The sequence below is a fragment of the Caloenas nicobarica genome, chromosome 14 (assembly GCF_036013445.1).
Source record: "Caloenas nicobarica isolate bCalNic1 chromosome 14, bCalNic1.hap1, whole genome shotgun sequence".
Classification (NCBI taxonomy): domain Eukaryota; kingdom Metazoa; phylum Chordata; class Aves; order Columbiformes; family Columbidae; genus Caloenas; species Caloenas nicobarica.
This window is the reverse complement of record NC_088258.1, coordinates 10,781,294-10,805,827: the sequence shown is the minus strand read 5'-3', so window position 1 is coordinate 10,805,827 and position 24,534 is coordinate 10,781,294. Positions and strand designations below refer to the sequence as shown.

Here is a 24,534-nt window from a genome sequence, read left to right as displayed (position 1 = left end):
AGCAACATAAGAGATACCCAAGCGTACACATAAATTTAAAATCATAAAGAACAAGGGAAGCTATCGTCAATAAAGCAGCCACCTTCCAAAACAGCTTGTGTTCCTCAAATCTTAGAGCATCTGATTTTCTCGTCAGGTTAAAAAAGAGGCATTGGTTTCATAAACAAAAGCTGTGCTTCAGAAGGTGAGATTCAGGATAAGCCGAAGTCTTTCATTTGAAAAGGTAATGGATTGGTGACATTTACTGACACAGCTTCCAGTCTGCCCCCTCCAGCCACATTATTGTGTTTGCCACCCCCTGCAACCAGTCCAGGGGCAGCCCTTGAGTAGCCCAACTGGACACAAGCGACATTGTTGGGCAGAATAACAGACCCAATACAGTAACAACTGTTCATCATCTGCTACTGTAAACATCTCCAGTTAGTAAGAAAGCAGGCATTTCCTCAAACACCAGCTCCAGCCACAGGTTTTTACTATCAAATCAGGACTACACATCACCCTGACTATGTGAAAAGGCGGCATGCAGAAGAAAGAAAGTGACTTACGTTTGAGGCTGGGAAGGGTCATCACCCAGGGTGACATTCTCCCCCTGGATTTCAGTGAAACACTTCTCACAGAAGTGATACCTGTCAGCAAGAAGGCCATATTTGGGTGAACTGGTCCAGCACAACATACAGCCACCCAAGCACGGAGCCACCAACCAGAGCAGGGCAGATCACCACGACGAAAGGGGGGACGTTGTTGGTTGATAGATGGGTCAGTGTGGACAATGAGGAGGAACAGAGGGAGGGGAGGGCAGAATTAGAGAACAGGGGAGGGAACAAACAGCACAGACGTAAGAGGTAAGACGCAAACACCAAGACAACACAGAGCAGAAAGCCAAGGCAAAGCACAGATTAGCATTCGGTCTCATTTTATACATTGCTAACAAGTTGTTGGGCGTCAAATTCAAAATTTAGGGAGGATTAATGAAGCAGCTACCAAGCGCTACGTTTGTATAGACTTCAAATTTAAGAATTTGGATTTGATTTGCATTATTAAGGAAAAAATGCTCTTTGATTCCAGGCTTAGGACTGATCAAGTTTACTTTGGGTAAAAAAAAAAAAAAGCCTGTCAAAAAGCTTTAAGAACATATTTATTAAAGACTTAAGTAATTAGAAAATATGCTGAAAGCATTTACTGATTGTCAGTAAAAACCCTAAAAGCAGAAACACTTGGTATTGAAAAAAATCTATAAAAAAATTAAATTCAGAAGTTAATTGACTATAAGATTAAATGTGACCAATTGCTCAGCTATTATTATTTAATATAAATGAAACCAAATCCATACTCTAGACAAACATTTAACAGAAATGCAATTATGGGTCAGAGTTTCCAGCCATTTATCTATATAAGTACAATATATGTATATATGTGAACAACATTAAATTGTACATACATACAATATATTTATCAGGTACATTAGAGAGGGTGGAATTAAGCTTTACAAATTGAATGAGGCTAGGTACAATTTTTGGTCACCAGACCAAGAGCCAATCCAAGCTATACTCAGCAAAACCAATACTGCAGTTTACCAAACCAAGCTGAGTAAATTGGAATATAACTCTATGAAAATACAATCTGCATTTGAAAAAAAACAAAATGAAAATTACACAGATTTTCGGGGCACTTTTTTGGCGTTTTTGTGTTTGTTCGTTTCTTTCAGATGAACTGGAACCAAAGTTGTCAGGGTCATTAAAAAAAAAAAAAAAAAAAGAGGCTAAATGTTTGGAAAGGATATGAATTCACACATGAACAAAGGTAACAAAGAGAGGCCACAGCTGTAAAATGCAGGAAGGCCACAAAGGATCATCAAAATAAAGGAGCTTTATGGAAGATCAAGAGTGAGAGAATATAAGCAGCAATGGCAGCACAGTAAAACGCAGTTTTAGTACTCAAACACTAGAACCATCAGAATGGTAAGTTTAAAAGGCATCAAACAAGACTCAATGTCACAATGAACCAACAACTTAAGGGATGGAGATTAATAAATATGGCAGCTTGCCCCTTCTTACACATACTGATACACTTAAACTACTGTAATCCAGGTGACAGATCTCCAAGGCTGCGCTTTCCTGGAGACAACAAAAGCCATTTATAGGCACTTATTGAAACGTGTGGATCAGAATTTCCTCCTGCGACACACACCGGCCATCACGTCACCACTACACGTTTTCTAAATGCTTGTGCAACACAGTGTAAGCAGGAGGGAGCGGGTCCTTCAGCAGCGCCCGGTGAGCCGGGAAAGCCGTTCTGCGCAGCGATCAGTGCCCTCCCGGGCTGCAGCCAGGGCAGAGCCACCACGGCAGAGCCACAGGAGCCCCAAAACTCCTGAAACTCCGCCAGCTGGGTCGGGCTTCCAGAGCTGCTCTGCCAGCCAAGAGCTGCTGAAACGCAGCGGCACCCTGCGCACTCCCCGTACCGTGGGACTGACACAAAGAGCAAAAAGGGGTATTTTCTTCTATAGCCCATACTGACGCATCTACATCACCACCTGACCAGCTGCCGCTTTGACAGCACCCACGTGAGTTAAAATGCCACGTGTGCCCTGCCTGGGAGCTTCCCAGCCCACTCTGAGTTCAACTGACAGTGACTTCTCCTGGGTCAGCTCAACTAGGATTAAACACATCACCCATCCAAGAAAAAACAAGGCTTTTGCTGCTGATAATACAAGAGGACAAGGCCAAGGAAAAAAAAATGTATTCTGTTAATTTGTAATAATTTGTAACGATAAATATATTACGGTTATTACAGAGTGATATTACAAGAGAATTTCAGGAGTGGATACTGACACTGCACATCTCGTTTGCACTGACTTCACTTGCCCTGTGCCCCTAAAGTGACAGTTATCGTCTAATAATTCTTAAAAAGAAAACCCAAAAAATAATAAAAAACCCTCCAACAACCCATAAAACATTCAGAATTTGTTTTAAATTTTTCTTCAATTGAAAAAACCCCACTACTTATTTTCCTTACTAAAAGGTTGCTCATTTTAAGAGTCAGACTGGAAAGAACTGACGCACAGGAGGACCTAAACACAGGAGCGCCTAGCCAGAAAAATCCATGGTCAATACTTCTATGAATACTTTGCTAAATTTAAACAATCCCAGAAAGTTTAATTCTGATCCGTTTTCACAATAATTTATGGGCTTTCAAAGCACTCATGAAACTGAGTAATGAGGCTGCCTTCGATAGTGGATTTAAGCTACAGTGCAGAAATGTGCCCGGCTCCACCGGCACAGGTTCTGCACCCTCTGCCCTTGGCTCGGCAGCGGGTCGGGCACGAGCTCCAGCCAGCCCTGGATCCGCAGGGCAGCGCAGGATTTCACACGTTGCAGAACCGAAGCCTAACGCTAGCAAGAGTCAAGCCTTCATCCATGATATTAAAATGAGGAAATAAAGATTGAAATACAGTGAAAATGAAATCACCTACAGATCATGAACGTTTGTCCATAAAATAATCAGGGTGAAACAATAGCCTGTAACTTCTTGAGAGTATGGACCCTCAGGAATGGAGACTTGCTTGTAATTCACTGACTTTTACATGTCACTACAAATATTCAACAAAACCCATAGCAAGCATACAAAATTCTAGTTATAACAGTCATAGAAAATCCAAAGAATGTACTTAGTGCAACACATCAAAAATGAAAAGCTTTTCAAATGCAGACTGTTCAGGTGACTGATTCCTGTTTATCAAAGACTAACATTATGGTTCAACACCAAAGTCCAGAAAATGCTCAATCTCTGCATTAACAGGTGAATTTCCAACTGTAATTAAGTGCAAAGGGAATTCTGAGTTAGTAGATGGATGCCAGTACTGATATGAAATACCCATCAGTTTTCTCAACTTCACACGTGAAGTATATTTTATGAACACTTACTTTAACCTAAACTTCTGCTTCATTATGGAAGCCAAACAGTTCCACACCAAATAATTAACTTTAAATCACTGAACTGCAGTGCCACAGTTCATTCACTCAACAGGGCCTAAATATTCTTAGTTGTAATTTAGTTATACAATATGCTGGACTTCAAGTATATCCAATTTTGTCTGTTCCATAAATGGATGAAGTCAAGAACATCTGCCCAATTGAAGACATGCTGGAACTACAGAATTTGTTTTTCACTAATTTGCTCCTTGGTTAAGAAAAATCTAAGATTTGAAGATCATTGTCACAGGAAACAGTTAATTTGACTGTTTAGAACAATACAGCTGATGAATAAGGGCTTTCTATGATCTGATAGTCCAAATGCACACTTAAAAATAAAGTGATTGATCTTTAGAAGTATTTTGTTAAGCAACCCAACTCCCCAAAAAACATTCATTGCTCCCTTTAGTTGGCCTGAAATTGAAAACCTCAAAAACTGTCCCCAGCTCCAAGCCACCCCAAATCCTAAGCTTTTCCCAAGGCATCTGGATAAACAGATATCAACACCTAGTTTTGTTCTGCTATGGGCCCACTGACACTCAGAAAAATCACCTCCCTTTTATTACTGCTCTTTTAGACTAAACTCAGTGTAAAGGGGCTATCACATTTATAACACGTAGGAAATTGAAATATTGCATTACCGAGTCCAGAAGAACCCACAGCCCCATCAACCCTGTACTTCTTGCCAGCAACCAACATTGCCTCATGCCGAGTAATACATATGATTTAATATTAACTTAAATAGGAAAGGGATAACTGAAAGTAAAATGACCCCTTCTTCAATTATTTTAGAAGTTCCTATTCTTTTCAAATATAGTATTACCTGGATGCAGAATATGAAAAGTATTTGAAATTGCACCATGCAGAGTTGATATTTAAGGGTTATTTTTTCCACACTTCCAGTACTGAAGTATTGTCTCTTTAAACGCATTTTCATCGCTTTATTTCTCTTCAGACTGTTTTTCAGAATTCGCAGTGGCTGTATAAAACCTTTTATGAGAGCTCGTGAATCTACGTTCCTCTGTGGCAACACTGTCTGCCTCACAGGGACCCAACAGACACCGTGAGACGACACGTTTTCATGTCCCCCACTGTGCTGAGGGGTTCGCACCAGTCCCCTCCATCTTACACCCCGTCTGGTGACGGAGGGATCGTCCTGAGACAAAACGCAAGCATTGACTGTCTGAATTAGTTCTGTAACTTCACTTCGACAATGGCCCTTGTGCATTTCAAAGTTGGCAAGACTTATAGACTGCCAAGTCTCTGGAAAGCAATTAATAACTGTTTTAAACAGGGAAAAGGAAGTTTGTGTCTTAGCCCTTTTTTTTGGGGGGGGGAGTGAGCAATGAATCTAAGAAACCAAATCCAAAGCCAAGTTCTAAGTTTACTTTGTTAGTATAACACTGTTGATTTAAACATTAAATGGAAAATTAATATTATAACATTTGTTTAATAATAATACTAACACCAGATCATAATATTAATTTAAAAAAATAACAGAAACTATTGTTTTCATAGCTTCTCGCGGAGTCTGGGTGGTTTCCAAAGCTAATTCAAAGCTAATTTAAACAGAATTAAGTCCTAACTAGAAAGACAGAAAGTATTGTAATCGATCATTGTACCCTTTATTTTGCAAATTCTGACACTAATTTGCAAACAAACCTGCATATTTTTACAGTTCTCCCAGAATAAGGCAACGTGATTTCTCAGGGCCTTTTTGCAGTTCTGCCCTTCTCCCTCCAGCAAGCCCAGCTACTCATTTTATGGAAAACATGGACAATTTCACTTCCACTTAAGTGATGTGTGGTGCAGACGAGCTCATAGCACGTGCCTAAGTATTTTGTGTATCAAGCTGCAGTACAGGAAACTAACGCTCACCAGCAAAATGACAGCATGCAAAGATATAAAAATAACTTTTTCCTGACTTAGCTGACAAAGGAAAGAATAAGTTAATAATCCTCCTCCTTCATATGTGCAGAGAACTCAAAGGATCTCACTTCCTGAATAAGGAAAAAAAAGCGAAGTCAGGGACTTACCTATTCTGGTAACTGTAGTAGGCAGCATCACGAGGAATTGTACACAACTGCTTGCCGTAGCAGCACAAGGTCTGTGGAGAAAACTCATACTGCAAAACAACGGTGAGAAAAGAAGCTTTAAAATGTAATCTTAGGTTAATCAAGTATCTATTAGGCAATCCTGACACTTAATGGATATCACAGTATATTGTTACATTTATCACACCTTTCCAAGCTCTTGTAAATATATTAGCATAGCTCTCTTACAATTATTAACTATATAAACTAAATAGCTGACCTTTTAACTGCCTACTTTTTTTGCACTGGACATGAGAAACAAGCAAAACATTTTACTATTGCTTCTGACCAAAAAAAGGTGTTCTCTGAAGGAGAAAAATACAATGATAATAACGGAATAGCAGTAAGAAGGATGCTATTTACCTTTTTTAGCTCTTAGCATGCTTATAATAAAGTCGAACTTTCAGCAACCCTTTCATTCAGTATTTCATTAAAAAACAACAAAAAAAAGTGTACAAAGCTAATGCTTTATCCAATTAAGCAAGCTAAGCTCTTCGGAAGAATGCAGCTCCATCCCTGGAATACATACCTTGCGCCCACAACAGTAGCCAAGTGATTGCATAACAGGATCAATTTCTTGTTCAAACACCTCCGCGAGTTTAGTGCAAAACTTATAGACCCTGGAAGTCTTGCGATTGTAAAGCCAGGCATTGTTAAACATCAGCCAAACATCATCCACATACTGCCACGGTTCTTGGTACTGCCCAGTATCCAATTTACGCTTAATGGTTGAAAGATCCATAGGATTCTTCACAATGTCGAAATAATCCTTCAAACACACACAAAACCCTTTATTTTTAAGATGTCCACTGTTCACAATATGTTCAACAGAAAAAACCAAAATGTTTATATGAGCAAAGACAAAATACAAAACCATTTTTTTTAATGCCCACTCACCGGAATCCCTAAAAGCTGGGGATCCACAGGCTGTCTGAAAGGTAGAGACTCTGGGTCCTGCCGGTACAAAGCTTCGAGGGTTGGCATGAGAGCCTGGCGCAGCTCCTCAGGCTTGAAAACTGTTAATGAAAGTCAGAAAGGTTAGAAATTTTCCTTCCACGTTTCCTAACCTCCTGACTCCCCTAAAAAAATAAAGAACTACATTAACACAAAATTCTTAAGAGGGATTTCCTGAACCGCGTAGTTGATCGGAGGCAAAACTTACAGTCAAGAGGCCACTGCACAGCCTGTATGTTGACTAAATCACAGTAGGTGATATTCCCAGAATAAGGAGATAGGAAAACTGTAGCCCATGAAGATACATATTGTAGTGCTTAAAAAACCCCCCAAACTGTATCTAGAACCAAATTAATTCAATTGCTTCAACACAGATGAACCTTAGCTCTTCAGAGAAGAGACTAAGCACATTTTCCTCTCCTTCCCTTTTAACCTTGTTTGCTATTTCCAAGCCAAGATTCTTCTAGCAAAACACACCATAGTGGACAGGCCTGAAGAGCCAGAGAGGAACCAGATGTCCTGATAGTTGGCACAGGAGTTTTCTGGCCATAGCACACAAACAGTCCTGGTCTGATGGGACTGTTAATTGATTTCGAAAGTGTTAATACTTCCAGATTTATATGCATCATTACAACCACTTGGCAACAGTGGCATGGCAACAGCCATGCTTCTTTCAATAGTGGATGACAAGGACAAGAAAGGCAATGCGTTTTCTGAAAAATAACGATAACTTGGAGAGCTCTTTGAACATCTCAGCAGTGTAATTACACTTATTTCCTTAGGAACACAGTTTTTAAATAGGGAAGAATGCCTATTAAGAAAAAAAGACAACTAAGGAAAGTAAGATGGCATCTAATATTTATCTACCTGGCTGAAATGAGAACGGTACCAATAAAAGGGAGCAATTAGGAGCTCTGTTGAAAGCACTTAAATCAACAGGGCTACAGCGACCCCTTCGAGGCTGATCATTGCTTTTGTCACTCAAATGGTATTTTGGTAAGATATAAATTGCTGTTTGGGACTTTGAGTTAAAAATACATATATATATATATTTTTTTTTTTTTTAATTCCCCTTTTTCACGTGGGTGATATTTCTGAGAGGAAGTCCTTTCATCTCAACTAGATTCACCAAAATATTACACACAAAAATAAAGTATGTTTGTTGTTACAACAACAGATGCAACTTGACAATCATTTCAGCTGTTGCAACAATCTCAGTCCTGATAAAATGGCAATTCTCTTCCATGTTTATTGATACCAAATCTGCATGCACTTTCCTGTGAAAGGAACCTTACCATATACTCTCAAAGTTTTATAAACAACTACTAAATTATATTATGGAATTCTGGAGAACAGAAGAAAATATTAAATTCCATTCATGAGAAGACGAATTCTCCATTGTCTGTGAACCATCTTGCTCTGGCTCAGGTAGTTCATAACCAGATAATCCAAATTATTTCATTTAATGAAATTTAAAGGTCAAAAAGCACCTTTTAATAATCTATTCTGGCCATCTGCTTGATATTACTTTCAGAATTTTCCCTGTACCGACCCCTATAACAACATACCACTAACCTAGAGTACCTTTCAAAATAAACTGAATCTTAATTGAAACCCAAACTACAGAGATTCAGAACAACTTTTGCCATGTTCCTTAAAGCCTAATTATCTTTGCTGATAAGGTTTACAACCTGCTGTCATTTTGAAATTTGAAAAAATAAAATAAAAATCCAGTTGTTATTTCAATTTATGACATCACCTAAAAACATAAAGAAAGGTTGCCTTCATCTTTAGCAGTAAAACAAGCTGCTCTGCCTCTAAGGAATATGACTAAGAACATTTGATCTCCCTGTACACAGATTTTACAAAAAAGTTTGTTTTCCCTTCTCCCCTCTCCCCCCTTTCCAAAATTAAATGCTCGCAGTGTTCCTCCGGTATCTTTGTAAGAAGCTGGCATCTAGTTGTCCCATTTTGTCTTGGATGCGTGGGTGGTAAAAAGAAAATGGGATCTTTGCCTGAATCTTGATGATGTATCTGCCAGAGAAGAACATATTGCTACCTTTTTCACCTTTTCAAATTTTATTTCTTTTAAACAGAGGAAATCCTGCTTATGATTACTAAAGAGAAAATTGATAAATGAAGATGAAGACATCTTCAAAACAATAAGGACAATACACTTGATTACCCTGCTCCAAAACCAAGCCCTTGCAGGTTCTGCATTATTATGTCTTATAAGGATGGGACGAAATCAGTGAAACTAATTTTGAAGGTCATCAGACTAAGGCAGCCATCTACAGCAAGGAGACAGGATCTACCCAATTGAGTATTGTACTGTTTCTTCTGAGAAGACTGCAAGGGAAGAGGCCAGGAACCAAACACCTTCCTTTCTTGCTTACATTAGATTTGCAGAAAAAAAGCAAAAGCAAAACTCTGAATTTGGAAGGGTTTGGTTGCCTGCATTTATGAAAAACCTTGATGAGGAAGAAAAGCTTGCTGAAGGGGGGTGTCTGCAATTCTCCAAAAAAGCCAAGCTACAAAAATTCAGGTAAAAGTGAACTGAGCAGACCAGTACCCCATCAGGATTATCTTGGGCTGTTCTCCAGCCCATCTGTATTTCCCATCGCTGAAGTCAGGTTACAGTCTGGTTATACGAGGTGAGCAGCCAGACAATGGTGTTCAGTACACCTGGGCGCTGGTACAAACAGATGAGATTCCGACTCCAGAACGTTAGCCACAGGTACCCAGAAAACACTCCTTTAGGTTCCAGATAAATCTTTTCAAACATTAAGGTACTGGGCTGCAACTTTCTAAGTTATCTATTATACACTCCACGACACTTCCAGGCATGAGCCTTCCCCTTAGCAGCAGCTGCACGTATCTGCTACGTCCCAGGTTACTGGGGGTGCACCTCAGGAATCTGGCCACGTGGGAAGGAAGAAAAGTTTCCATTACTTTTGCAACCCCTGAAAAACTCCAGATGAGTCTCATAAGTAGTTTTAAAATATCACATAACCCTTAAGCACACTTCACAGTATTTGCTCTCGAATGCCTCTTGGTTTATTTAGCATTATAATACAAATGCTCTATTACAGCTGGACAAACTACTTGGTGAGAAAATGTCACAATTTGAAATTGTGTATATGGTTTCACCTGCCCATACTGCACATGTATTATACTATATGGTTACTTAGTGATAGGATTTCCAAGATAAAATTGTATTACTAAATGAGGTATGGAAATAGGTAGTAACCCAGACTGAAGCAGCAGAAGGACAGTGCAGCTCTTCCATGGACTAATTCTGCAAGAACCTTCCACTTTCAACCACTCGCCTCAACTTACTTACAAGTACACTTCTAACGAGCAACAATGATTCTTTCCACAGGGAATATAACTGGTTTCTAAACACTAATATGCTTTCCACTCCCTATGCTACATCTTGTTCAAAACAGGCTCTGTCAGTTAGTTCTGCAGCACATCTCATTTGGTTGGCCCAGTGCTACAAACTGAACATACAACCTACAGGAAAATGTGTACCATAGCATTTTATTATAAAAAGATTATATTTAGTAATTAAATTAAACCCAAGGCATATATAAGAGATCAAGATTCAATCTGCACAAACTTTAAAACTTTATGATTTCTTGATCACATTCTGGAAAGCACGCAACCGAAATGCTCTCCTCATGTAGTTATACACAGTTTCTTTGCAAGGGAAGAAGAAGAAAGTAATGAAATGGATCATCACTTTCCCTTTTTTGACATTTGCAGCATGTTGAAAGCATAGTTTTGGTCAAAACCTAAATACTAACAATGGAAAACATCATCTCAAAAACCAGGATGGTAAGAGAGAGAGATCTCTATATAGCTTAAGTTTTTGAGTCAAAACACTTACCTTGCAGGCTTCCACAAAGCCTGCGCTACAAATGGGGTAATTTTTTCTTGCCTGTTTTCTTTAAGAATCTAATTAATTTATTTCTTACTAACTCAAGGCATGCAACCACCTGTATAAGTCTATTCGAGATCTGTAATGCCATCACGTTTCCTTCTGGAAAAATACACAATATAGACACGGTCACATCTAAATCTATGCTAACACTGTAGATCAATTTAAGAGAGTACTGCCCCAACTATTTCTGAAAAGAAAGCTTTCAAATGAATGCTACACTGAAAATCATACAGAGCTTCAAAGTTAAAGCCAATTGCAGCAGTCCAGCCTTGGAAAAACAGATTCAGAAGAGTTCAGGCACCTGATTCTTGGAAAAGTGAACACTAAAACTCAGGATGAAGGCAGTTGTGTGCAGCCTCTAGCAGAATAGCAAAGCAATGGATATTCTCAGTTGCTGAGAGCACTATTTACACTAAGCTCCTGGCCAAGATGTACAGGGAGAGATTGATGTATATAATTTCTCCAGCAATCGCTGGGATCAAGACCACAATGATCTGCTTTTCTCACCTGTGATTCAAATAACATTAAAGGAATGCTACTTTCAAAAATAAATTACACCAAGTATGGACCTCCTACAACTACACGTGCTGGAACTGAGACCATGAAAAAAAAGTGCTACTAAAATAAAGTAGACAAGAAAAACTCAGTTTTCATACACATACTTTTTTTGCGTGGCTGAGATGGCGATGTGGATTGTGAAGTGGTTCCATTAGTGCTGTTCTCCTCTTCCTCTTTAGCATCTACTTTTATTTCAGGCTTCTTTTCTTCTATTTCCATTGGCTCCTGTTTCAGTTCTGTTCCATCTGTTTCTTCTTTTGTCTGTGAAGATCCTTGTAAATCCTCCTCCACCTTAAGAAAGGATGCAACGAGATGTACTATTACATCTATGACCCAAACTTAAGTCATCAAAATATTAGTTTGAGATTGTCAAAGCACTCTCCATCCATGGCTTTCCTCAGGAGAGTTACTTTCCAGTAACTACCCTCCTCTCGCCCCTTAGCTCACCAATTCAGATACATCATTAAGTGCTTTTATATCTATCACTGCTTTCAGTTAAGCTGTATAGAATCTCATTTACCTCAGTCTTAGCTTCCACTTGTGTCTCACTAGTCTCTGGCTCAGTTTCTTCAGTTTTAACTTCTGATTTGCTTTCTAGCATTGGTGCATCTGGTCCTAGTTGCTGGGAATTCGTATCAGCACTAGCAACTGAGGCAGGGGTGGGGACCCTGTTATCAATACTAGCTGCTGCCTGGGATAGCTGTTGTAAAAACAGTACAAAAGAAAGACACTGCATATATAGAAATATTTTCCTTTACTAAAAATGAACAGCACAAAAGAGACATGAGATGATATTCTAAAACAGTGCAGAACATGGATACAGGAGCTCACTGTAGCCAAGTTTCGATATAACACATTTCATAACTCTGCTTTGCAGAGGAGAAGCCAAGGAAGAATTCTGCCCCAAAGACGCTTCTTTTACAGAGAAAACACCTGCCCAGTAAAACACTGTACATTCCTTGACATGTGCATTCATCCTGACTAAAGCTTAAAAGAAAAAATTTATGCAAATTTCATGACCAAAAAAGACCAATTCTGATCAAGGCCACACAGAGTATTATTAGGTCTGTTATGCCTCATCTTTCTGCATGCTGCTGCCATTCTTACTTTGAGCAGCTCCGAGTGATTCAATATGCCCCCCCTCCTTCAAACAATGCTGAGAAGCATCTGAACGCACACATTTTTACACATCTCTGTAACGAACCCTTTGGTCTGAAGTAGAAGCCACTATTGACAACTGTGGGCTCTACACATTCACAGCACGGTGCTATACATTGGGAGAACTCTTGTGGAATGCCACTACACAAGAAAAATGCAACTAGCTGGTACTTACTGGAGTGCCGGGTGGCTGCGCTTGCACAGATGTTGGCTGCTGCTGAGATGGCTGCGGGGTTGGCACAGACTGGGGCTGAACAGGGGTCTGAGGCTGTGGCGTGACTTGAGCCTGTGCCGCAGTCTGCCCCGTGGGCGTGCTTTGTGTCTGCGTCGCGTTAGGAACGGAACCCGGTGTCGGAGTCGGTGTTTGTCCCGACGATGAGACGGGTGTCGATGGCTGAGTGGGTGCTGCCGGCTGAGGAGGAGTCATTCCAGCTGGCGTTTGGTGCTGAATAGGTGGCATCCCAGCAGCAGTGGACACAGGAGGTGTAGTCTGATGTAGAGGTGGCTGGGTCACTGGTGGACATGGTAACTGCCCGCTCTGCGGTCCCAGCATGTTCATGGAGTTGGGAAGAGCAGCACTGGGAACCTGCCCCTGCTAGAGAGACAGATTCTCTTACAGATGTGTGGCTCCCAAAACTCTGGGAATCACACCTATCTTTTAAATCACTGCACTGAAGTCTCCTTTTAAAAAGATACTGTAAGTCTAAACATGAGATCAGCTATAAAGAACTGCTGCTTTTGCAAATGATGATGCTCTGATTTCTCCAAATATTTTCATTAGCTCTTAGTCAAAGACCGTGCTCCCAGATGTGCCATGCACTTTTTTTTTTTAACATTAATTCTACTGGCACAGAGAGGGAATCCTCACGATCTCAGAGTAACGCAGACACCCACAGACAGACAATCTCTACATCATGCCATTAGCTGGGCAAAGGTCAGACTCTGCATACAAAATGGTTTCAAGCAAATACACATTTTAGGCCAGGACTCTAGAGCTGCCCTGCTTTAGGTAACAGTTTAATACATTTAATACCTCCCTCATTGCACGGTGCCAGACTTAAGGGTGCTTTGCTTTCTTTTTCTAATTAGGACTACTCCAGTTCCTTAGGAAAATTGTGGATCTGTTTTTCAGAGCAGCAACAACAAAGTATTCTGGATGTGCACAGACTTTTAAACTACATATTTTACCAAAGATTGTATCAGATAACTAGTGATAAAAAAGAATATTCTCAGATGTCTCTCTTACTCTTAGAAATCTAAATCAACTAATAGTTTCCTGCAGGTGAGGTTTCACACTTCAAACATGCTTCTATATTGCCTGTACATAGTCAGTTTTAATGAAATATGTGCATTAGGAAAAAAATGTTCACCACAAAGGTGGTCAAACAACAACTGAGCAAGGGCCCAAAAAACTGCAAATGCTCTGTCCTGAACACACTCCAAACTTGACCTGACAGAGCTCTTTGTAGCCTGACGTAAGTGTTCTCTCATTTGAAGAGGGGCTGGACTGAAGAACTTTCGAGGTCCCAACTAACCTAAATCACTTCAACCCTGAGTTAAGAAACAAGCCTCTCCCTGTGGAAAAGCATATACTTCGGCATCATAAGCACAGGTGCTACTTCAGTGACTATTACTGTAACAGAAAAATATTACAGAAAAACCCCCAATGTTCTCTTCTGAAGTAGAGGTTAAAACAAACTTTAAAAGATCTTCCCCAACCACTTTATTATTATTCTTGATTTAAAGTTACCTTTAGGTCCACAAAAAGACAAAAGCACATGCCCATAAATGTCCCGTAAACTAACTTATGATATTCCCCCTAAAAAAATCTCATCAGCATGCATTTTTTTTAGAATTTATATCAGGAATTACAGGGCATTGCTCCCACAGTTAGCATATATAAATCAGTTATAGAAGAGCTTACGAAGAAGGGAGGATCCCCAGAAGTCAGGGGTGACTGCAATAAAGGGTGGATATAGAAATACGAATAAGCAAACATGCATAAATAAATCAGAACAAAACAATTAAGAGTAAATAACTCAAGTATTAGAAAATACGTCTTACCTGTGCCACCCCGGCCTGGGCTGCTGTCTGGCCCATGCCCACGTTGTTCACATTCATGGCCCCACTGGATGCTGGGAACTGGTTCTGGGGCAGGAACTGGTTCTGGGTAGGAGCCTGACCCATCATGTTGTTGCCATGAGCTCCCATCATGTTCTGTGGCTGAGGCATTCGGGAAGGAGACATTGCCATCTAAAAATTAACACCCGAATTAAAGATATTACCATTTAGCATTATGTAGGAAAACAAAGGAAAACACCCGCAATGTAATAAATACAAAGACAGGTCAAAACAATAAAAAGAAAACTGGTTTCAGTAAACCAAATGGAAGCAGGCATATACATACAACTTTGGCATTTGTTCCACAGTATTCACGAGGAAGTTATTTTTAAACAAGTAATATTCCAAACTCTACTACAAGTGTTAAAACTCTCTTTCGTTCTCTGAGATAACAAAGATAATCCAGTGAAATTGAAAATACTTTTATTTTTCTAAAGAATAAAAGTATGTTTTCATGGAGGAATAAAGAAGGTATGTATACTGCAAAGACAGTTTCTGGAAGAACTATGCTCTTCCAAGAACTGTTGGAGATTACTGCATCTCTGGCATCTGCCTCTCTAAAGATTTTTTAAAAATAACACTAAAAACCCCACCAAAACAAAACACCATATGTAAATATTGAAAACAAACACCTCAATATAAGACTGACAGGCTTAGTATGTTTCCATGAAATTATCCTACAATTTACAGTACTATTCTGTCACGGGGCCTTTTCAGAAGGGCATTAACACCACTAAATGTAATCTACCAATTTTGAGAAGAACATGGTAACAAGAAGTACGAACCGCAGGAACAGCGCCCATGTTGTTCATCTGTACAGGATGGTTCATTGGAGAAGCTGCACGGGGTCCCATGGGTGCTTGTGGCATCTGTACATTCCCTATGGACATGGGGTTAAACTGATTCATTCCTGCAAATGCACCCCCAAAACAACTCATTAGGAACAAGTAATGAGAATTTACATATGTATATTCTACTATAAAATTAACATGTATTATGACTAAAGTTTGACTGGCCTATGCTTTTTTTTTAAAAAAAACTTTCTTCAAATTACTTGTTTTAAGAGACAAATCAGGATGCAAGAAGCATTTAGAAGAATACCAGTTAGGGTGAAACATAACTTTTAGTGTCTAAAAAAAAAAAAAGCAAAATATGAAGAGTGTGGATGATCTGCAAAGACAGGATGTTATTTGTAAATAATAGCTTGGAATGGTTTCTTAACATCGGGCATTTGCTTTGAAACAGCAATGTCTTATTCAAGCCTCACTGAAATGGTTGAAGTAAATATGATAAAAACAAATAGGGTATCTATGAAGGCAATTTCTATAGCCTCAAATCAGGACAAAAGCTAGCAATATGCTTGAACAGGCATTGTGCTTTTTACACAAAACATTTAACCTCTCCAAAAAAATTGTCTAGCAGGAATAAAGGTGCAAATAAATAGTTACAGAGCTATACTTGCTATCGACCTTTTTCTCCTATTGAACTGAATTTTAAAAGGATGTAACTTCTCAAGGACATTTCAACTTACTACTAACTCTGACCAAGAAATAAAATAATTTGCAACACTTTTTTGGAGGAAGCTGAAGCACCTAAAAGTCACAGGTTTGTGTTTTTCAGAAAAAGCACACCCATGAGCCCACAGCAGCCTAAATCAACGATGAGGGGCCATTGGTGCTAGAGACAAGCTCCAAGGCTTTATTAGATGCACTGTGCATCAGAAACCAAGAAAGGATATCCTTAGTTAAACAGATTCTAGGATTAATGTGCTAAGTTTCCAGCTACAAGTGTATTTTTGGCTAATTAACTGATGAAAACACGCCAACATTCTCACCCCCGCCACCCATTTTTACAGTGTTTTATGTGAGATTATCCACAGTATTCTTGCTTGTTCTCTCCTCTTTTTGAAAGGACTGAATTAATTCCCAATCGCTAGCAAAGCACTGGGCACATATTGCCAGTTTTTAAGATAAGACTGCACTGAGACAGTTCCTGCCACAGAGCAACATCAAAGAACGATGCTGGAAAAGGCAGACCCAGCAGTTCCCCCCACCCCAACTCCAAAAGAAAACCAGAACATCAGCTTGGCTCCTAACAATTATTTTGAAACTACAAATTGCAATTAAAGAGGAAAACATAGATACCTTGAGAAACCTGCATACGACTTATAGGCACGGTTGGCATGGACATAGGCCCATCTGCAACAACACAGAAGAATGGTCAGCGAAAACCAATTTAAAATACAAACTCGAGATTAATGTGAGAGCCCAAGGAGACAAAACTGCAGAGCTACAGGTGAAGTGCAGAAGTAGCTCCTACAGAAGTACTTACTGGGCGGCCTGACGGGCTGTGCCTGGCCCATGGCTGCAGCCACCTGCGGGATCCCGGGGGGCTGCGGCCCTGGGGTCTGCAAGGCTGCCTGGTTCCCCAGCATCCCTTGTTTATGGAGCCGAGACCTCCGCTTCTCTTCTAGCTCCTTTTGTATCTTATAGATTTTCTCTGCTAATAAATGATAGTATTCATCCTAAAAGGGAAAAAAAATAGTACTCAATGTCAAGTGTAAGAAAACAGCAGCAGAACTCATGTAGTCACCTGTATTTTTATTTAATGTGTACACCTGCCTTTTTAAGCATGAAGTATTTATTTTCAGAATTCTGCTAAATTGAGACAGTGTTATCACTGCTTTAAAGCAGAAAAGGAAAAACAAAGCTTCCAGAAAACACTTAGCTTTATGGCTATCCTTCATACCTACTCTGAGCAGATTAGTAGACAAAGGAGAAGACTGTAGGTCCCCTGTTGCTCCAACAAAAAATAGGAAGCTGTGATTTAGTTTCCAAGTGTTGATGATTTTTAAACATTATTTTCATAATAAGCATTGCCACTAATCCACTGATGAAAGAAAAAGATGTTCCCAGCAACACCGTAATCCTGAGTAAACTTCAGGAGACAGATGTTAAGGACAGATCTATTTTTACAGAAAGAAAGGAACCGCTCTTTTCCTGAAGAGTGACTACAGACAGCCGTTGCAGGGAATAAACAAAACCAGACCAAACCCCAAAGGAATGGAGGAAACCAGAAAAAATAGTCCACAGGCACAGACAACTAAACACTACATCTGTACAAGATGAAAAATCCATTTTACTCAGTCCACATCGACAACAGATCAAATAAGACAGTCACAGTGCACAGCAAGGTAGACAATTCTGCTTCTCAGCAACTGCTGGACACACATCTGCCAAGTGCATGAGACTATGCTCCTGTTAAAGGCAAAAAGCCCCACAAACTCTCCAGACCACATTTCTTTTGGAGGTCACCTATGTCCTTAAAACCCAGTGTTACATGGAGCAATGGCTGAGTGACGCTTATGCCGCAATCATTTTGTCTTAATCCAACTTTCATCAAAATTAGAATTTATTACAGTAGGATTGAGTTAATTTCAGAAAATTAATGAGATAGGTATTCCTCACCAGCCTTGTTAAGGAAGTCCAGTGTTGCAATACAAAGCTTTGCGTTTATGTTACTTCCCTCCTCTGAATGTCTCAAAAATCCGTGAGAGCAGACACTTTCTGCTGTCTAATTTAGAAGCACTACAGCCCCTTCCCGCCTACTCAAGACACTTCACCTGTAACTTTCTACTTGTAAATTTAATATTGTGCTACTTTAACACTGAAAAAGGATGCGTTCACAAGGAACACATACTACTAAGACAGCGTCCAACTGCTTACAGCAATGCCTCATATTATTCTGTTTTTAAATGTCAAAGTAGGACGGATGCTCTTGAAAAAGAAGGATGCAATTCCACATGCCATCATTAATATGTTCTAAACTACTCCTTTCTTTCAAGTTTGCTGCTTGGAGCCAAATACATAAGATACATTCCAGTAAGAGACTTCAGACAATGAGGCTCTGACAGCTGCTTTAAGGGGTGAGGAAAAGATACTTCTGGGTATTTGTCTGGCATAGTGGTCAGAAAACATTTGATTTTATAACCAGAAGTCTACTACGCTCACCCTTACTGAGAAGGTATTTAGATGCCCATGTACGTCCGTGAAATCCTCATTCTTGCTAAAGGTATTCTCTAAAGGTGCCAGGGTGATCCAGGGTGATCACACACAAATCTTCTTTGCTAAACAACCTCTTGGTAGACACAAGGAGAATATGATATTGTCACTGACTAACACTGAGAAAGCAGCACTATTGCAAGTATGGCCACTGCCCATCTACCTCTAGGAAATAAAACCCGCGTTCCATCTTCAGCTCTTCCGGGAGATGGTCTGAGAGAGGCAGACTATGTGTTGCTCTTACTGGGTGATTATCACCTGAAATGCCATTAACTACTCTCTTTAGATGCTTTTTACCTTATTCAGGAAAGGACCTCAACGTTTTGATCAGGTAAGATCTCACTAGCTATTATTACTGGTGCTACTAACATTGTCTTTACCTGATGAGACCTCTCAGGGAGCGGCTCCTTTAGGGTAAAGTTACCAAAGTGTCATAATGAAATAGTATCCTCAGTACGTCAACCAACAGGGGTTTGCTCCCTCTGAGTAACAGAGATTTGAACTGACACCTCTTTGCAGACAGAGCAAACACCACGGACAAGAACAGGAATTCTGTCCTGTTTCCCACACACAAGGACAAATGTGGGCGAACAGACTACTTCTTATGTTGAGAGGTGAAACAGCTATTTCTTAGCCAAATCACTCTTGGTGCTGCTGAGGATAAATAATTTCAACAGTGTGGGTAAAAGGTAACCAGTATAAACAGAACTGAGTCCTAGAAAAAACCTCCAATGGTAAAGAGGCATTAAGGAAGTTTTAAAACTACTATTTACACAGACTTCCAGAAAGGAGAAAGTCAGTAACGCAAACATCAAGAACTGCAAGCTGTGCTCCAATCTTCATGCATGCCAATTGCACTTTCGGGAGGAATGCAAATAGGGCTGGGAAGATGTCTAGTTTTCATGGAGCTGACAGAAATGAATTAGCTTGGTGTGACATTAATCAGATGTCTTGGGACTATACAACCACTATCATAGAAAAAAAGCACAGGTTTCCTCATCAAGAACAGTGAAATGATTCTCTGTGGTTTTCAACATGCTTATAAGATATGTGATACTACTGTTCTTGAACATATACTGAATACCTAGACCAAAGCAACGTACCCTACTGTTAGCAGATTCGTACATATCTCCTTCCACTTTCCTGGCATAAGCCACCAAGTTCTCCATGCGGCGATCCTTCAGTGCTGCCGGATCAGGAGTGGGAAAGATGGCTTGGACACTACAAGAAAGGAGAAAGAATAAAAGAAAAATTATCCAGGGGAAAAAAGTATACTTCAATACAGCTTTATAACATTCACTCTGGACATTCCTTCATACATCAGAGATGTAAAAGCATATTTTGTTTAAAAAAAAAAAATCAAAAAAAAAAATCTGTATTGCACTACTCCCCACAAGATTAAAGCAAATTATATGATGAAAAAATGGGAGGTTTCACAGTCTATAGTCTAAATATTGTTTACTACAGCAGAACAAATTTACTAGCAATACAAACTAATTTCATGCCGGTTCCTTAATGAGCATGAAGGATGAACTGCAGGGGGTCAAAGGTAACAGCTCATCCTCAGTGACCCAGTGTCAGAATCACTACTGGTAACTTTCTCATCAACAACTTTTCAGGTTAATAGTAGAACTACAGTATTGAAATCCTTTAAAAACATTCAGGAAAAATACATGGTCTTGGTGAGTACTTACAGTTTATGCACTAAATGATTGCGCAGGTCCTGAGTGACATGTTCATGCCATGCTTTCCTTACCCCGGTACTAGAAGGAGGTGCAGCCGTTGGCATTGAACTGAGGTTTCCAACATTGCCAGAATTTGTGCCATCATTCATTAGTGGGCTAAAATAAAAAAAGGACTGCTATAGTACAGAATGCAAAGTTTTGTTGTATGTTTGATGTCTGAAGTAATTTTTAAGCAATTCCATCACTTCTAGCTACTGCATCAAACATTGTCTAAGTGAAATTTTTATATTGGCAAACTGCAACACCTACAGCAAAGCATCTCAGGAGTTTGCAAGACATGGTGTGCACAATTAAGAATGACAACTTAAAAATACATTACATTCTTCCTTTGGGAATTCATTTAAAACTACTAAATATTCTGGGGCTCTCTGGGGGGATAAAGTGGTAGATATAAAATTGAAATAGGAAAGAAGAGCGTAGCTATAGATGTGACTGATCATTTGCATGCCAATACAATTAGTTTTTAAAGCATGTTCTTTATTTACATTCATAAGCATGTAAATAAATGTTTTATGGAGCAAGAATGAAAACGCATGCATTACTTATTTGTCCCAAGGGATGTTGGAAGAGCAGTTTCAGAAATTAGACTAGCTTGCTGGTCTGTTGTTATTCCTCCTGCGGGAAGGTTCATCTGGTTGGCTCCTTTGGGACAAAATTAAATCACATTAGTACCCAGTTCACAGTTTTGACATTAACATGGCAAAACTACGCTTTACTGACCCAGCTAGTTAACAAAAGAAACAGTGTATCAGATAAGTACTTCTATGTTAATATCTGCTGTGGTGCATATATGTAGCTACTTATGGAATCACAAGTTACTTTCACTCTGAACATTTTTTTTCCTACAAAAACCCTAGTCTATTAAAATTTAAAATTCATGAACTCTCAAGGCCAGTTCAATAAGCTAAAAAGAAGATAATACCACAATTAAGTTCCAGAAACAAATCAGGATTTGAGACAGAACTGCCTGCTAGAAGAGGATAAATACTTGTTAAACAAACAAAAATCCTTCGGCAATTCTGTCTAATCACCTTAGACAACAGTAAGCTATGGAGTATATGTTAAAAGAAACTAAAACTACTGCTCTTTGGCAGAAGCAATATATTCAAAATTTTGTAATATTCAAGCATAAATGAAAGGTAGTGTTTATAATCAGTGTAATTTTAAGTTATTAATCAACATAAATAGAAAGTCACTACTCCAACCAAGTGGAATCCCGGACTATCCTAAAAATTCAACCATATTTTAACACCTTAGTTTCTTGGTATTTTTTCCACCTACCCAGTGCATTAATGGTCCTCATTTGCTGGTGAGCCTGCGGCTGTGCCGGCTGTTGCCCTTGTACCTGGGACTGCAGCTGCGTCTGGGGCTGGTTGCCGTAGGGCAGCCCGAGCGCAGCATAGGCTCGCTGCATGGAGCTGGGGTCGATCGGGTTGGGATTGCTCAGCGATGGAGTATTCTGCTGGCCTGTGCCAACCGAACCGATGGAATTTTGGATTCCACCAGCTGGAGACCCTAAAAGGGCTATTAAAAAAAAAAAAAGATGAGAGAAAATTGAAAAATCAATGAGGACAAACAATAAAACAAATCATGCCAAGAATCAACAGAACGTGTGTATAGTTATATGGTATGTATTGCTCTGCCAAAGGACAGAACGACACCCAAGATGCCAAGTGGTGAAACTCAGCCTTTGATTCTATAGGGCAGAAACCATCTTAGCAATTAATACATGCAGTCTAAAGAGAAATGCTGTAAATTTCAGGCAGATAAATCCATAATTACTGTAATATACACAAAGTACAGGCTCAAATATAAAGCTAAATAGGATTTTCATGCTTGGGACAGTGGACTAAGGTGTGGGGGGAAATTCCTCTACTTCCCTCTTTTCCAGTCCCATTTTAGGTCAAAATATTTGGCTCCAAAACAGAGATCCTGAGTTCAACAGAAATACTGTGTTCCTGGACACAAAGTTAATACTGAAGATGCGGTAGAAATTTTCATTCTGAGCAGTCACTAGATGAATCCCCTGAAGGCCAAATTAGTCTAAGCCCCAAGTTATTCAGAGATATGAAAAGCCCTGATGGGCTTCAGATTGTACTGATAAAATCTAAAATCATTTGAAGAGTCAGAAACAGGATGAGCCTGTCACAAGTTTTGGTAAACAATTTAGATAATAACATTTAGATATTCATTAACCACCACAACCAAGGAACTTCTCTCACCACACAGATGTATGGAAGAGTCATTTCCACTGTAGACAGGAAATGGGAACAACAGGGAAAAGTGGGTTTTATTAAACCCAGAAGCGAATAAAAATCTGCTTTCCAGTCCTCATTTTAGCTGCCATTCTAAGCAATAAAATGTTCCATTGTGAATGACACAAGGAGTATATCCTTCACTACAGAGACACTGCATTTTGATAACTGAGACTCTGGTAGAAGTAATACATACTTCACATTTTCCCCCTCAAGTAATTAAATATGTAATGTGCATTACTAATTTGTGAGCTAAACATAGCAACAATAATAGCTTTTAATATAGGCCACAATAGCCATTTTATTGAAATATTAGGAGAGGCACATGGTTAGGGAAAAAAAAAAATCAGGAAAAAAAGCCTTCTGAGACATTAACAGCATTATCTAGGCTTTCTTAAATCCTTACCCACTATGGAAACTGAATAATTGAAAAAGATACACATACTTTCAGCTTCCAACCAAGAGCAAACACACAAGTCCAGACTTTTCCTTCTCCAGGTGAGAATTCAATTTGATCTCATTTGCCAAAGAACTACAAATTGATATAGTCAGAGATCCCCCTCTCCAGAACAAGTAGCCTCACAGAAAACATCCTTTTTTTTCCACAACAACAATCCACAGTATTTTCAACACTGGGTTTACCATGGAAATCAGGCTTACATATGTTTACACTCTGTAGACACATTCACAATAGCTTTTGAACTCACAGATCATTTCCAAGCAAGTTTAAGAACAAATAGAAGTTGACTAAGATCCTATCAGTTTAATTAAAAAAGACATTAAAATTTCTTGTTGGACTTGCACATCGCACTCTGGAATCACACAATGTAAGAGAAGGATGCCTTCACGCTAGTGCAAGCCAAGAAACAGGAAGCCTCCAGAAAGGTTAAGTAGCATAAAACTTGTGGCACCCTGGAATTCAAAAGGCTGCAGAGGCTGTTGTGACAGCAAAGGATCTGGCTCGGAACTAACAAATTCCAGCTTGTTAGAGAAGGAGGATGATATTTCTCCAGAAAAGTTACAACAAAAAAAACCCCAGAAGCTTTCAGTGTTGGCTGTAAATCAGACGCACATCTCTGGACACGGCAGAATGACCACAGGTGATGCAGAAGGCTGGGAACAGGAAAAAGGCTTCTGGCCATCACACTGATGATCACCACCCGTTCCATCATTCCTCATGCTCTTCTGGGGAAAAATGCTGGCACTGACCTTCTGAGGAATGCAAGCTTGGCTTGAAGCTCACACTGAACATATGGCAGAGCTTGCAGAAGTCAACCACCTCTTGCCCACAGTTTTGGGCTGAGCTTTGGCAGCGGTATCAGTCACCGTGAAGTACCAGTGCAGCCCTTGTGTTACAGCAGCTTTAGGAACCACAATCCAGCTAACTCTAGAGAAGTCTACTTCAGCAACATCAGGTTTCCAGATCTCTATTTCTGCCCCAGACCAAAGACTACTTATACAAATCTCCATCTGGGTATTTGTCAGAGTTGACAGTCTGAATGTCACTTTAAAAGTGACAACATGGATAGTGAGTCTATTATCAACACATAAAACCCCCACTGCTTCTTCATAAAACTACTAACTTTATAAAAAGGGGACAATGTCTGAAGATCACTGTTTTGACTTGCAGTTTGAAAAGACTAATGATCTCCAAGAAGTTCCACATGTGTGC

General features: G+C 39.6%; 1 protein-coding gene across 4 annotated transcripts in view; it reads right to left on the bottom strand.

The window, feature by feature from the left end:
• CREBBP (CREB binding protein) overlaps nucleotides 1-24,534 on the bottom strand; it is a 95,244-nt gene that overhangs the window by 19,582 nt on the left and 51,128 nt on the right. For 2 of the 4 annotated variants that reach the window (XM_065644507.1, XM_065644509.1), the window contains 15 exons: nucleotides 21,889-22,131; nucleotides 21,150-21,249; nucleotides 20,557-20,703; nucleotides 19,966-20,083; nucleotides 17,133-17,325; nucleotides 16,946-16,999; nucleotides 15,587-15,711; nucleotides 14,745-14,933; nucleotides 12,856-13,275; nucleotides 12,043-12,222; nucleotides 11,627-11,813; nucleotides 6,962-7,080; nucleotides 6,594-6,833; nucleotides 6,008-6,096; nucleotides 546-626 (listed from right to left, as the gene is read on the bottom strand). In XM_065644507.1, the coding sequence (XP_065500579.1) occupies nucleotides 546-626; nucleotides 6,008-6,096; nucleotides 6,594-6,833; nucleotides 6,962-7,080; nucleotides 11,627-11,813; nucleotides 12,043-12,222; nucleotides 12,856-13,275; nucleotides 14,745-14,933; nucleotides 15,587-15,711; nucleotides 16,946-16,999; nucleotides 17,133-17,325; nucleotides 19,966-20,083; nucleotides 20,557-20,703; nucleotides 21,150-21,249; nucleotides 21,889-22,131 (2,485 nt within the window). The remainder of the gene's footprint in view (nucleotides 1-545; nucleotides 627-6,007; nucleotides 6,097-6,593; nucleotides 6,834-6,961; nucleotides 7,081-11,626; nucleotides 11,814-12,042; nucleotides 12,223-12,855; nucleotides 13,276-14,744; nucleotides 14,934-15,586; nucleotides 15,712-16,945; nucleotides 17,000-17,132; nucleotides 17,326-19,965; nucleotides 20,084-20,556; nucleotides 20,704-21,149; nucleotides 21,250-21,888; nucleotides 22,132-24,534) is intronic. The other 2 variants (XM_065644508.1, XM_065644511.1) reach the window with 2 other exon arrangements.